This window comes from Chrysemys picta, chromosome 5 (genome assembly GCF_011386835.1).
Source record: "Chrysemys picta bellii isolate R12L10 chromosome 5, ASM1138683v2, whole genome shotgun sequence".
In the NCBI taxonomy this organism is placed as follows: Eukaryota; Metazoa; Chordata; order Testudines; family Emydidae; genus Chrysemys; species Chrysemys picta.
Genome location: NC_088795.1, coordinates 2,185,868 through 2,198,692, shown reverse-complemented (window position 1 = coordinate 2,198,692; position 12,825 = coordinate 2,185,868). Strand labels below are relative to the sequence as shown.

General features: G+C 43.6%; 1 protein-coding gene across 2 annotated transcripts in view; it reads left to right on the top strand.

The window, feature by feature from the left end:
- TNKS (tankyrase) overlaps nt 1-12,300 on the top strand; it is a 320,206-nt gene extending 307,906 nt beyond the window's left edge. For both annotated transcript variants that reach the window (XM_065597440.1, XM_065597439.1), the window contains 3 exons: nt 5,721-5,907; nt 6,761-6,917; nt 9,775-12,300. In XM_065597440.1, the coding sequence (XP_065453512.1) occupies nt 5,721-5,907; nt 6,761-6,917; nt 9,775-9,861 (431 nt within the window). In that variant the 3' untranslated portion in view covers nt 9,862-12,300. The remainder of the gene's footprint in view (nt 1-5,720; nt 5,908-6,760; nt 6,918-9,774) is intronic.
- The last annotated feature ends 525 nt before the right edge of the window (nt 12,301-12,825 follow it).

The window sequence follows — 12,825 nt, the reverse complement described above, 5'->3', positions numbered from 1 at the left end:
TCGTTAGCAGATGCCTTCACGATCCCATGGGGATGGAGCCTGAGGTATGCCTTCCCTCCGTTCCCGCTCATACACAAGGTCCTCCTCATCGCCCCTGCCTGGTCACGCCAGCATTGGTTCACGACCCTGCTGGAATTGTCCATAGCCGACCCGATCACCCTCCCCCTCCATCGCGACCTAGTCACACAAGACAAGGGTCGCCTGCTCCACCCGAACCTGTCATCGCTACATCTCACGGCGTGGTATCTCTCTGGCTGAATGATGCGGAACACAGGTGCTCTCACCAGGTTCAACAAATCCTCCTTAGTAGTAGGAAGCCCTCCACAAGAGCGACCTACCTGACCAAATGGAAAAGGTTCTCCCACTGGTGCGAGCCTCAGCACATACAGCCTTTACAGGCCTCAGTTCCGTCGATCCTGGACTACTTACTGCACCTTAAGCATCAAGGGCTTGCACCCGCCTCGATTAGAGTGCATTTAGCCGCCATTTCGGCTTTCCATCCGGGAGAGTTGGGAGTGTCAGTGTTCTCCAACCCCACAGTGGCCCGATTCCTCAAGGGGCTGGAGAGGGTGTTTCCCTACTCGCGCCCGCCTGTCCCTGCGTGGAGTCTGAACCTAGTCCTAACAAAGCTCATGGGACCCCCCTTTGAACCCCTAGCCACTTGCTCCCTCATGCACCTCTCGTGGAAGGTGGCGTTTCTCGTGGCCATCACATCGGCCAGGAGGGTATCGGAATTGAGGGCCCTCACTTCAGAACCCCCTTATACAGTTTTTCATAAGGATAAGGTGCAGCTGAGGCCGCACCCCAAATTCCTCCCGAAAGTGGTATCGCAGTTTCACATGGGACAGGACATTTGTCTACCGGTGTTCTTCCCTAAACCCCATACGGACCCTCATCACCGCAGCCTACATACCCTTGATGTTCGAAGGGCATTGGCATTCTACCTGGAACGGACCAGGTTGTTCCGCAGAACACCTCAGCTGTTCATTGCCATTGCGGAACGTATGAAAGGCTTGTCTATCTCGACACAGCGCTTGTCGGCATGGATTGTGCATTGTATACGCTCCTGTTATGAGCTCGCCAATGTTCCGGCCCCGGAGATCCGGGCCCACTCGACTAGGGCCCAAGCGTCCTCAACGGCCTTCTTGGCACAGGTCCCTATCCAGGAGATCTGTAAAGCGGCCACCTGGTCGTCCGTGTATACGTTCACAGCCCACTACGCGATCCATCATCAGACCAGAGAGGACGCGATGGTCGGACGGGCTGTGCTACAGTCAGTTGTACCTTGACTCCTACCCACCTCCAATGGTAAGCTTGGGACTCACCTAATGTGTAATGGACGTGAACAATCACTCGAAGAAGAAAGAACGGTTACTTACCTTCTGTAACTGTTGTTCTTCGAGATGTGTTTTTCACGTCCATTACACTTCCCACCCTCCTTCCCCTCTGTCGGAGTCTCCGGCAAGAAGGAACCGGAGGGGTCGGGTCGGCAGGGATATATATACCCTGGAGCAGGGCGCCGCTCTGGCGGGAAGGAGGGGGCCCTGCCGGCCCGACGGGAGCCGCTAAGGGAAAAAGTTTCCGACGTCCGTGCACGCGGCGCGCGTACACCTAATGTGTAATGGACGTGAACAACACATCTCGAAGAACAACAGTTACAGAAGGTAAGTAACCGTTCTTTATACAAAGTCTGAGATGGTATCGAGTGGCAGCGCAGGGTTCCAGTGGCTGGCTTTCCTTCTAGCCAGTGGGGAGATTGATTTCAATGTCTCCTTGCTCATAGAAAATCCAAACTTCTCCAGAGTATTCTCTTTAACTAAACTTTTTATAGGTTTTTTTCAAACAAAGCACATTACTCATAATGGCCCCTAATACGCTAGCAATTTCGCTAGCAACAGCAAATAATAATTCTTTACTCTACTTATCAGCAAAGCAACTTCAGCAAGAAATTTTACAGACACAGGCACCTGGACCAAGGTCAGCTCCCTTCCATTCTCATGAATGCCATTTTACTTTATCTATCCTTGTTAGTAACACTGCAGCTTGTGCAGCTGTTTTTGTCTGCCTAAGCAAGTCCAAATTCTTCCTCTCTACATGGTATCCTCGCTTCCAGTTGGTGGTTAACTGCACAAGAAGGCTGCGGGTTATGGCAAGTGCAGATTATGTTAAGTCCAGTTCTTTCATAACAGGGCTCCTTGGATGCAGCTGGTGCTGCAGCCAGGTCCATCTCCACTGCGATCGTAATGCAATGAGCATTTTGGCTTTCCTAGGGAGATGGAGAATACTGTTGAAGATCTCCATTGTGACAGCCATTAATTGTTTTCCAAGTCTACACATGACTCCCTTCACACCTTGAATGACCGAAGACCAAACACAGATCCTTTCGGGTCTATCACCAACATAAAAAAGAAAGTTTAGCAAGTCACAGTCAGCACAGAGATCTTGCTCGGCCCATTTTTCCACCTTCCGTAGGCCACCCAAGCCAGGGGCCAGGAGGCCTAAATATTCAGAAAGGAAGCCGGCGGCTGCCACAGCTTCTTCTTCCCAATCTTCCATGTAGTCCAAGCACCAGTTTTGATGGCTTCGTCAAAAGTCTAACTCACCCACTGAGACTCACTGTTGCACCATCCTATCCTCCTCCTCCCCTTTAAATACTTCCTCTCCCAGTTTCAGACTGCATGGGAGACCATAACATCCAACAGATGGGTGTTGGAGGCCATTACATCTGGTTATACTATCCGTTCCACCTCCATCCCCCGTCCCTCCCTTCCCCTGTCCCTTTTCAAAGACCCATCTCATTTGCTGAGACAGGAAATTGCCTCACTGCTATGCTTAGGGGCCATGGAACCAGTTCCAGTTCAGCTCAGGGGAAAGAGGTGCTACTTCAGGTACTTTCTGGTCCCCAAAAAGAATGGGGATGGGAGTCAGTATTACATCTCAGGTGCATGAACAACTGTGTAAAACAGCAGAAATTCAGGATGGTAACCCTTGCAGCTATAGTTCCCTCCCTCGATTCCAGGAATTGGTTTGTGACTCTCAACTTTCAAGACATGTATTTTCATGTGGCAATTCATCCCTCTCATGAGATATTTCTTCACGTCATAATTGAATGCGACCACTATTGGCACCACATGCTCCCTTTCAGCCTTTCCTCTGCCCCAAGGGTATTCTCATAGATCCTCCCGGTCATAGATCCCCACCTTCATCGCCTGGCGCTAATGGTCTTCTCTTATCTTGACAATTTGTTGACTGGGGCTGATAATATCAAGGGGTATTATCAGCAGTACAAGCGATGAGGTCGCTATTCCACACTTTGGGCCTTCGACTCATTCTCAATAAGCCAATTTTTACACCAGTACAGCAGATGGACATCAGAGGAACTTCTCTAGATGTGTTAACAGCGAGGGCTTACCTCCCTATGAATAGGTTTTTCACCCTGCAGAATCTCATTTCATTGCGACCCTCAAATCCCAGTAAAAAATTATCTTCAACTGCTAGGGCACATGGCAGTTTGCATCTTTGTATCTCAACATGCCAAATTATATCTTCAGGGCATCCAGGAATGGGTCAGGACAGTCTATATACCAAACAATCAGAGTCTGGACAAGCCCCTGTTCCCCAGTAGGTTCTGCAGTCATTCAGCTGGTAAAAGGACACTCACTGCTCTCAACTCCAGAAGACTGATGTGAAGAAACTGCTCTCGGAATGACTATTTTCCCTGGATTATGTGCAACCCCCCAAATGTGCCCCTCTATCCCAAGTGTGGTGTGTCTGATGTAATGATGATAGTGGGAGGATCTTGAACAAACAGGACTCCTGAACACCCCTTCCAACCGTTAGCTACATGTTCACTTCTTCACCTTTTCACAAAGACAGTCTTCTTGGTGGCCATCACTTCCGTCCACAGGGTCCAAGAGCTGGGGACTTTAATAGCAGATCCCCCTTTATAATGTTTTTCAAAGAATCATTATAGCCACATCCAAACAAAGATGGCGCCTATGGTGTCTTCCGAATTTCATATAAACCAGACCATTCATCTCTGTTTTTTCCCCCAAAATCACATCAGACTCGGTAGGAATCTGCCTTCCATATGTTAGATGTCAGAAGCCTAAGGACATCAGCCTTCCATCTGGATAGAACCAAACCTTTCCAGAAGACCTCTAGACTGTTTCAGTTGCAGACAGATCCAAGGGACCCACAATTTCCAACCAGAGGCTCTCAAGATGGATCTTTGGGTGCGTTATTTCATGTTATGACTCTGCTCGCATTCAGCCTCGTTCAAGAGGGTTAGCCCACTCTACAAGATCACAAACTACTTCTATGGCATTATTTAAGAATGTTCCAGTTGTTGAGATTTTCACACCTTCAACCTGGACTTCAGTACATACTTTCTCCAACAATTATGCTGTGGTTCATGCCACTAGATCGGATACTGCGGTTGGCAATGCATTTCTGTCTTGAGTACTGAGCTCCCTCCTCTCTGTGGGATTAGTGCTTGGCAGTCACCTGAAGTGGAGCAGCCATATGGACACTACTTGAAGGAGGAGCAGTTACTCATCTTGTGCAGTAACTGGAGTTCATTGAAATGTGCTCTCCTACCCATCCTCCTTCCTCTCTGCTTTGGAGTTTTGAGCAGGAATGGTGTCCCTAGCCTCTGTTTGCCAGATGCTGGGAATGAGCGACAGGGGATGGATCACTTGATGATTACCAGTTCTTTTCATTCCCTCTGGGGCACCTGGCTCTGGCCACTGTTGGAAGACCGGATACTGGGCTAGATGGACCTTTGGTCTGACCCAGTAGGGCCATTCTTATGTTCTCTTGTGGGACTTTGTGGTAGAGAAGGAACTGAGGGTGCAAGAATGGGTAAGGTGCATGCATGGGCTGAACAGGCACTGCTACCAGAAATCTCCGATCAAGGCACAAGGGCGCGTGCACACCTGAAGTGAAGTCCCCATAGGGACACACATCTTGAAGAACTCCAGTTGTTGCACAAGGTGAGTAACCTCGCCTTTATAGTTCAGACCTGCTATTTCTTTGTTAAACTATATTCAGTGCAAGCTACTTTGCTGGACCTATTGGCAGCTCTTAGGAAGGACATTTAGTTGGGGTTGGTCCTGCTTGGAGCAGGGGGTGGGACTAGATACCTCCTGAACTCCCTTCCAACCCTGATCTTCTATGACATTGCATTGCCATGAGAGATGCAGGATGTCAGAGAAAGGAGGGGAGCTGCACCATGCCAGGGTAGGTCAGGGAGCCAGAGAGGATGGAAAGAACAAGGAGGACCTCAAAAGACTCTGGAGAACTGCTCAGAAATGCTTGCAAACTACAGCCTCCTGAATAGCTTAAGCAAATTGCACAAGCCCCAGTAAAAGTTGGTTTAATGTAGCAAAACATGTTGTCAGGATAATCAGACAAAAGCTGCCTGTCTTAGGTGGAATTAACTGCTGAAGAATGATTACATTTGGCAAGATAAATTGCACTGAAGTTTGAGTGGGGAAAAGATATGTAATGAGATTTAGTAAATGAATAACAAATATCATGAGTTATATGTAGGATTCTGGTACATATGATAAATCCCTTGAGTTGATTGAATTTATTTTCAAACATTTAATTTACATATTACACAAGTACCTCTTATCAGTAAAAGTCTACAGTAAGTCTGAGCTCTAACCTGCACAAAAGCTAACCCCCCACCCCCTCTTTGTGTCTTTCTGTTCTAGGGTCTCCTTTTATTAACGCAATTATTCACAAAGGATTTGATGAAAGACATGCATACATTGGCGGGATGTTTGGAGCTGGAATTTACTTTGCAGAGAACTCCTCGAAAAGTAACCAGTATGTGTATGGAATTGGGGGAGGGACCGGCTGCCCAACACACAAAGACAGATCCTGTTACATTTGTCACAGGTAAGTTTCCAAGGGATTTGCCCACAGGAAAACACACCGTTTCACTCTCCTTTATACATTATAGCTCTGGCTATATGGATATGCTTCAGAGAAAGACTAGCCATTTGGGCTTGGACATGGCATGAAAATTCAGTTTATACTTTGTCAAGGCTGAACAGAAAGGGGCCCAGCAAGCCCTAGAAAGGATTTGAAAAGTATATCTAGACATTGAGTTTACAGGGAGTATAAATAAAACAGAATGGTGGTTTATGAATAAGGCTTGAAATATCAGGACTGAAACTGAGTAGATTATGGTAAATAATAGTGATTGGATTCCAAGCAATCTTTAAAGTTGCTTGTGCCTCCATATAGTGTCTTCTGCTGGCAGAACAAAACTGGGATGCCAAGATTTATTGCAGCTTGACCTAAGAGCAGGGTTTTTGTAGAGAGCACAAATATTCATGGATTTTGTGTGTCATTTATTCAAGGCCTTGCTTGTCAATGAAGTACATCAAAAAGCTCTGCAGTGGTTCATAGGCTAGTGGCGTTGGCCTTTCTCCCTCTCTGAACCAGTCATTGGGTGATAAGAATTTAAGATGCCTGCAACCATACAGTTTAAAATAAATTATAACGTAGATCATCACAGCCTGCATTTTACCAGATGTATGTTCACATGCACCGTTTTTATGAAGGTTTTCCTTTCATTCTTGTTTTTCATTTTTAAAAATGTATTCTTAATTTCCTTATATGAAGGCTCAGGGAAATGGATTTTGATAACTTAAACAAGTTCCTAAATTTTGAAGTCATTCTTAAGGTTTACAGTAGTCATCTGCTCCCAGTAAGATCTGATTTGTCTGTTTTGTTTTTCTCTTAGACAAATGCTTTTCTGTAGAGTCACTCTTGGAAAATCCTTTCTGCAGTTCAGTACAATGAAAATGGCTCATGCCCCTCCCGGACATCATTCTGTAATTGGCAGGCCAAGCGTGAATGGACTTGCATATGCTGAATATGTTATCTACAGAGGAGAGCAGGTATGTGGATTATGAATAGGGCCTTTCATTTTCAGTTTTTATTTAATTTTGCCCAGGAATTTATCAGTGTTTATTACCACAACAAAAGCATGTGAAAATCAGTGCAAAAAACTATTAATAATTTTTCTGGGTAAATATCAGTGTTTATTTTGATGGACAGAAAGATGGGAAAAAAGTATTCAGTAGATTAATGCTTTAAATTCCGCTCATCAATGTGGTTTGCTGCAGCACCAAAACAGAACTCAAAATACAATACCACCTCTGAGTTTAAGAAAACAATATCTCTCTAATCCCCACATAAAACTTTTCATTTGAATAAATAGTTTACTATTGTAGACTTAGAACTATTAGCCTATAAATATTTACATTTAATAATTGGGCCACACCACTTGCAGCGCATACACTCAACTTCATCCTTTTCTCCTGTTTTTTTATTTTTTTTTAATTTTCGAATACTTATGTTCTGAAACGTGTTCTGAGACAGATTTTTGTTTTCGTCTCATTTTAGTGTTTTAAATCTTTAAAATGTTATCTGCTAGTAGCTTGAAATGTGTACGTGGTGGGCATGAGATTCATCAGTACATTCAGATGCGCACGCACTTCAGAGCTCGCGTGCGTGCCTGTTTGTTTATTGTGTGTATCTTCTAGCCTGGTAATACATAGCCTTCCATCAAAGGCAGCTTTGCATATACACCCAGACTAATGTATTATCGTAACACATGTCTCATGCAATATATTGTATTTTCCTAATAAAACAAGTTATTTATATATTTGAATGATACAAAAGTAGGGTGAAAATTGGGGGGAAAATGAATAATTCTGTTTGTGAAACCCAGGATTTTTTGGGTAAAAATCAGTTTAAACTGAAAACAAAGGGGCTTAATTATAAAGCATCAGAGTAATGGAATGTGCAAAATTTGTAGTCAGTGTAGTCAGAAACATGTCATATACCAGGTACTGTGTGCTTGTCTGATAACAATCTAGATAAAGTTCCCAAATCATGTACCAGTGAAGGCTCTACAAGTCATTTGAATACATAGTGGTGGCCAGATCCCCAGCTGGTGTAAATCAGCATAGCCCCCATTGACTTCAGTGGTGCTACACAGTTCTACAGGTGAGGATCTGGCCTTTGTGTCTATATAATCCCTTCTGTCTGGTGCTACTAAACAAGAGCCTCTTCAAATATGTGATTGGCCTTGGTAGCCACAGCAGAGGGCACTGATTCTCCATGACCTTGGCTCTATTGCAGCGAAGGCAGACTAAGTGGGGACAGCTGTGTCTTATTCCATAGATTCCAGCTAGTAGTTGCATTGGCTGTTGCTGCAAAGTATACAGTTGCCATCCAAAAGGGAGTTGGGGAGATTCCTCGTGTGACTAAACTTAGTCTTACCTTTGTGCCAGCATAAGTAGTATTCAAGACTTGTTTTGAATAAAAACAGTTCAGATAAGACATTTGCCCTGGGAATAAAACTTTCCATTTACATGACATGTTTACTGTGAGCACCTGCAGGAGGGTTGTCCCCAAAGTCCACGGCTCAAAGGAAGCCGTGAAGTTCCAGAATGCTGTATCCTGGAGCAACACAGCCAGTGCAGTGCTGTGCCACAAGGACCTGCAGTGAGGGACTGGCAGGGCAGTTATATTATGTGCTCAGTGCTCATTCAGTAGTTACTTTACTCTTAAAATGTTTGCAGGTCACGAAACAGATCACTAACCAGCACTTAGTTAGGGCCACTGACCAGTCCAGTATTGCAGTCTGTATTCTGTTACGCTCTTGGGGGAGGTGCACATGGGAACTTCCCATGGTGTTAACTCAGGAAGAGAGAAACTGTTGGGTCCATTCACCCATGCAGTGGTAATGCCCACTTGGACCAAACTCCTTTTTATTAAGACTTGTTGCCTCATTTCAGGAGAGCCCTGAATGTTTGAAAGTTTGGAACCATATGTGCATTAGTGCTCGGCACCCAGCAGCTCCCGTTGTTCTCAGTGCTAAACACTGGAAAATCTGGCTCTTATTATGAGCTCTTTCTGCTATGCCCCCACTGGCATAGACATCTAGTTCTCCTGCTGCTTTCCTCTCTGCTCTCCTTCTCTGGTAGCTTTGCTCAAGAATTCTGGTGCTGTGACTAACGGGAGGTAAGGAGAGCAGTGTTATAGTCTTCCCTACTGAGGAATCTCATTGATCTCTACAGATATCAAGGGAAAGCTAAAAAGCAAAGAGGGAGAGCCGATGGGAGGAGGAAGATGTTTATATTGAAACATCAGTATTACAGTAATAGACATGTAATAGCCTCCATGGTCTAACGTCCTTTTGTAAGGGACTGGGTCACAGGTGGTCACAGCTGCACTGGGGTCTGCACACCAGAAACGGTAGTTGCTGAGCAGGAGTCGGAGGAATCACAAGAGCCAGATTCAGTAACCTAGAGTCGGGAGAAGAGTTGGAGTTGGAGACCAGAGGTCAGAGGTAGTACCAGGCTGGAGTCAGGATCAGAGTCAGGCTGTGATTGGAGACCGGAGGTCAGGTGAAAAGGCGAAGTCCGGAGTTGCAGCAGGCCAAAATCTGTGTGGCTGCCCAGACAACTTCCTGTAACAACCCTGGGGTTTAATAGGGGACTTGGCCAATCAGAGGGCCACCAGGATACTGTCACTCTGGCTCCCTTGGGTCGTGCTTCCTGCTGCAACTTCCTGGCCATAGCTCTCCATAGCCTCCTGGTGGCTCTGTGGGGACGTTAGCCGTCCCAGGCTCTGCAGACCCAGGTTCTAGTCCATGGACCCTTACAAATAAATGAAGTGTGAAATTGTAATTTACTGTCCATATTTTTCAGAAAAGCATTGGTTTGTTTCTCTGCTTATTTACAGGCTTACCCAGAATATCTCATTACATACCAGATCATGAAACCAGAAGCTCCCTCACAAACTGCAACTGCAGCAGAGCAGAAGACCTAGTAAATGTAGAGTGGTGAAGCAAAATATGATTTAAATCTTGGACTGGATGACATTTTGTTTCAGAAAATCAATATCATATAAAATTCTTGACAACCTGGAAATAAGCTGTATGTCTTTTATAAAGCATTGCTATATTGACAAGTATAATATGAGTAACTGATACATACTCAACTGCTACTGTTCCTTTTGAGGAAATGTTTACAAGGGACTGCCTTTTTACAACATATCTCAGGCTCATTCTCACCTCAGTTACCAAGTGTAAAACAACATTGCATTGATCTAGACTTTGGGAACATTATGCTACAAGCAGAAAACATTACCAGTACAGCTCCATATGTTAAAATTTCATAGACTACTGTTCTCGTTATTTTTATTTACAGATAAATTGCATTAAACCCATCATTTCTTTTCAGCACACAAAATTCAACTTATTGTTTGGAGAGATCTTAGTCAACTATTTATTTTACTTCTTTTGTATTCTGAAATTGAGCCGGAACCTTCTTAAAGATATTTTGCACAAAGTCAAGTTGGCTAAAATCATTAACAATGCAATATGAGTTTCTTATCCAAGAAGGGGCTAGGTCCAGTTCTTCAGCTTAGGGGTTTTTTGCACTTTTATGAGCAAACGTTGCTACAGGCATAACTTTAGGGTGGAAACAAATCAAGTTTCAATTTGCTGCTTACTCTGTCAGTTTTCTAGGAGAAGTATTAGTGAGTATCGTGAACTTCATAAAGCTGCCTCTTGTGTTTGGTAAAACTTCATGAAGCAGGTCAGTGCCCTCTGCGGACTAAAATATAAATATCGCTTTATGAATGAAAGGTTAAAAAGACTGCTAAAGTACAATGCAGACTGTGAAATGTTCTCAAGTGACAGTGGCATATAATTCAAAAGAAGCAACTCTGCGAGGAGATGAAAATTAGTGGGTAAAAAGCCAGAAGATTGTGTGCAGGAGTATGAAGTGCAGTTCCTTAAAGACACACCCAGCAACTGGTTAATTTAAAGCAACAAAAATGGATTATATTATGTCGAGTTCATGTCGTATCTTCATGCACAACATCACAATTGAAGTGCACGAGTGATGTACAAAAAAGGTACAAACATTTATTTCCACCAGTGTATAATTGTTCTAAACATCAATTAGTGGGGACTGGGTTTATATGAAAACAAAGCCAGGCTTTGTCCTTTCTAATCATCCTCCTACAATGTTTTGTTTTTATTTTGTCTGGGTAGGGGAAGGTTACTTTCAAGCACTGTGTAGCATAATATAAAATGGTTTCAAATGTCCAATACCAAGGGTGCAAATGTAACCCAAAAAAAATCTTGACTTCCTTTTGCAACTTTAATTTTAGAAAGACGGAGGAAGTTGAAAATAAAACCATTTTAAGATTCCTTTTTTAATAGGCTGTATCAACAAGAGGCACAGCAGCATTTATTGTGCAATGACTTTGGAAAATGTATGTCTGAGAGAGCTACACTTTTTATGAGTGCATAACAGCCAGCGATGTTAAATTGCTCATGTTACAATTCTTGCATTAATGCCTTTTACCTCCAGAAAGTATTGAAATGACAGGTTAGTGTATTGCCTTTAGTTACAAAAGAAAAGAATTGTCTACTTGCAGAAATCTGCGGATAAAACAATCAAAAAAAAAATCCGAACAGAGATTTTCAATATAAAAACAGAAGAAATTCTGCAGAGAGATTCTTGTGGAGAACAAATGTTACCACTTGTAAAATTGGTAATTTGAGGCAGGCTTGCTGAACTGCACACCATCTTTTGCAGTATACCTAGAGAAAAGGTTAGAAGCAGCAGTTCCAATAAACATCAAACTTTTCTTTGTTTTGCTTAAGTCTCCTGTGCCGGCACTGGACATATGGTTCTGAGTTTGGTTTTGTGACTCTAATATGCTTCGTCAGTCCAAACCAGAAGTAAGACCCAGCTGTCCCTTTTAATTAAATTTCATTGACTCAAGTTGAGTGTTTGTGTTTTGGCTACTTGTTTAATAGTGTTAGAATTCAAATGATAACAACTAGGCTTTGAAGTTTTGTATTCATTTAGAGGGCTTTTTATTTTTATGTTATTTAGTTAATCAGGGGTTTGGGATGTGCCATCTGCAGTAGTTTCAGATAGCTGTTAAAATGCATATTACCTGCCATCTCTCATTAGACATAGTTTTAAATGGTAACACAGTTGTGCATCTTAGTTAAGCGAAACAGTTAACATGGGTGTAGAAGTTCAAAGCTTTATAGCTTTAAAAAAAACCCTATGCCTGATTCTGTTGTTGTTTGTTGTTTCCAATGTACTAATTGAACTAATGGCTGCTCTAGGATTCATCTGGAGCTCTAAACTTCTAGAAGACAAAAATGTGGTCCAATATCTTTTAACTGCCAGTGTTATGTATCTGATGTTCTGTGCAGAGTAAAGGTGCTGTGTGAGGAAATCATTTGCAGTGGTTTTTGTCTTGTAAATCACTTGATTTCGTAACTCTTCCTGGCCAAAAGTTGAAGACTGGGCATGCCTAGTGCACCTGCTCAAAGCCATTCACGTATCACAGAAGCCGAATATGGTTCTCGCCAAAAGAATAAGTAGATCCTCAGATGTTGTACATTGTCAGAGCTCCACTGACAGCATAAGTACATAAGAACGGCCATACTGGGTCAGACCAAAGGTCCATCTAGCCCAGTACCCTGTCTACCGACAGTGGCCAATGCCAGGTGCCCCAGAGGGAGTGGACCAACAGGCAATGATCAAGTGATCTCTCTCCTGCCATCCATCTCCATCCTCTGACAAACAGAGGCTAGGGACACCATTCCTTACCCATCCTGGCTAATAGCCATTAATGGACTTAACCACCATGAATTTATCCAGTTCTCTTTTAAACGCTGTTATAGTCCTAACCTTCACAACCTCCTCAGGGAAGGAGTTCCACAAGTTGACTGTGCGCTGCGTGAAGAAGAACTTCCTT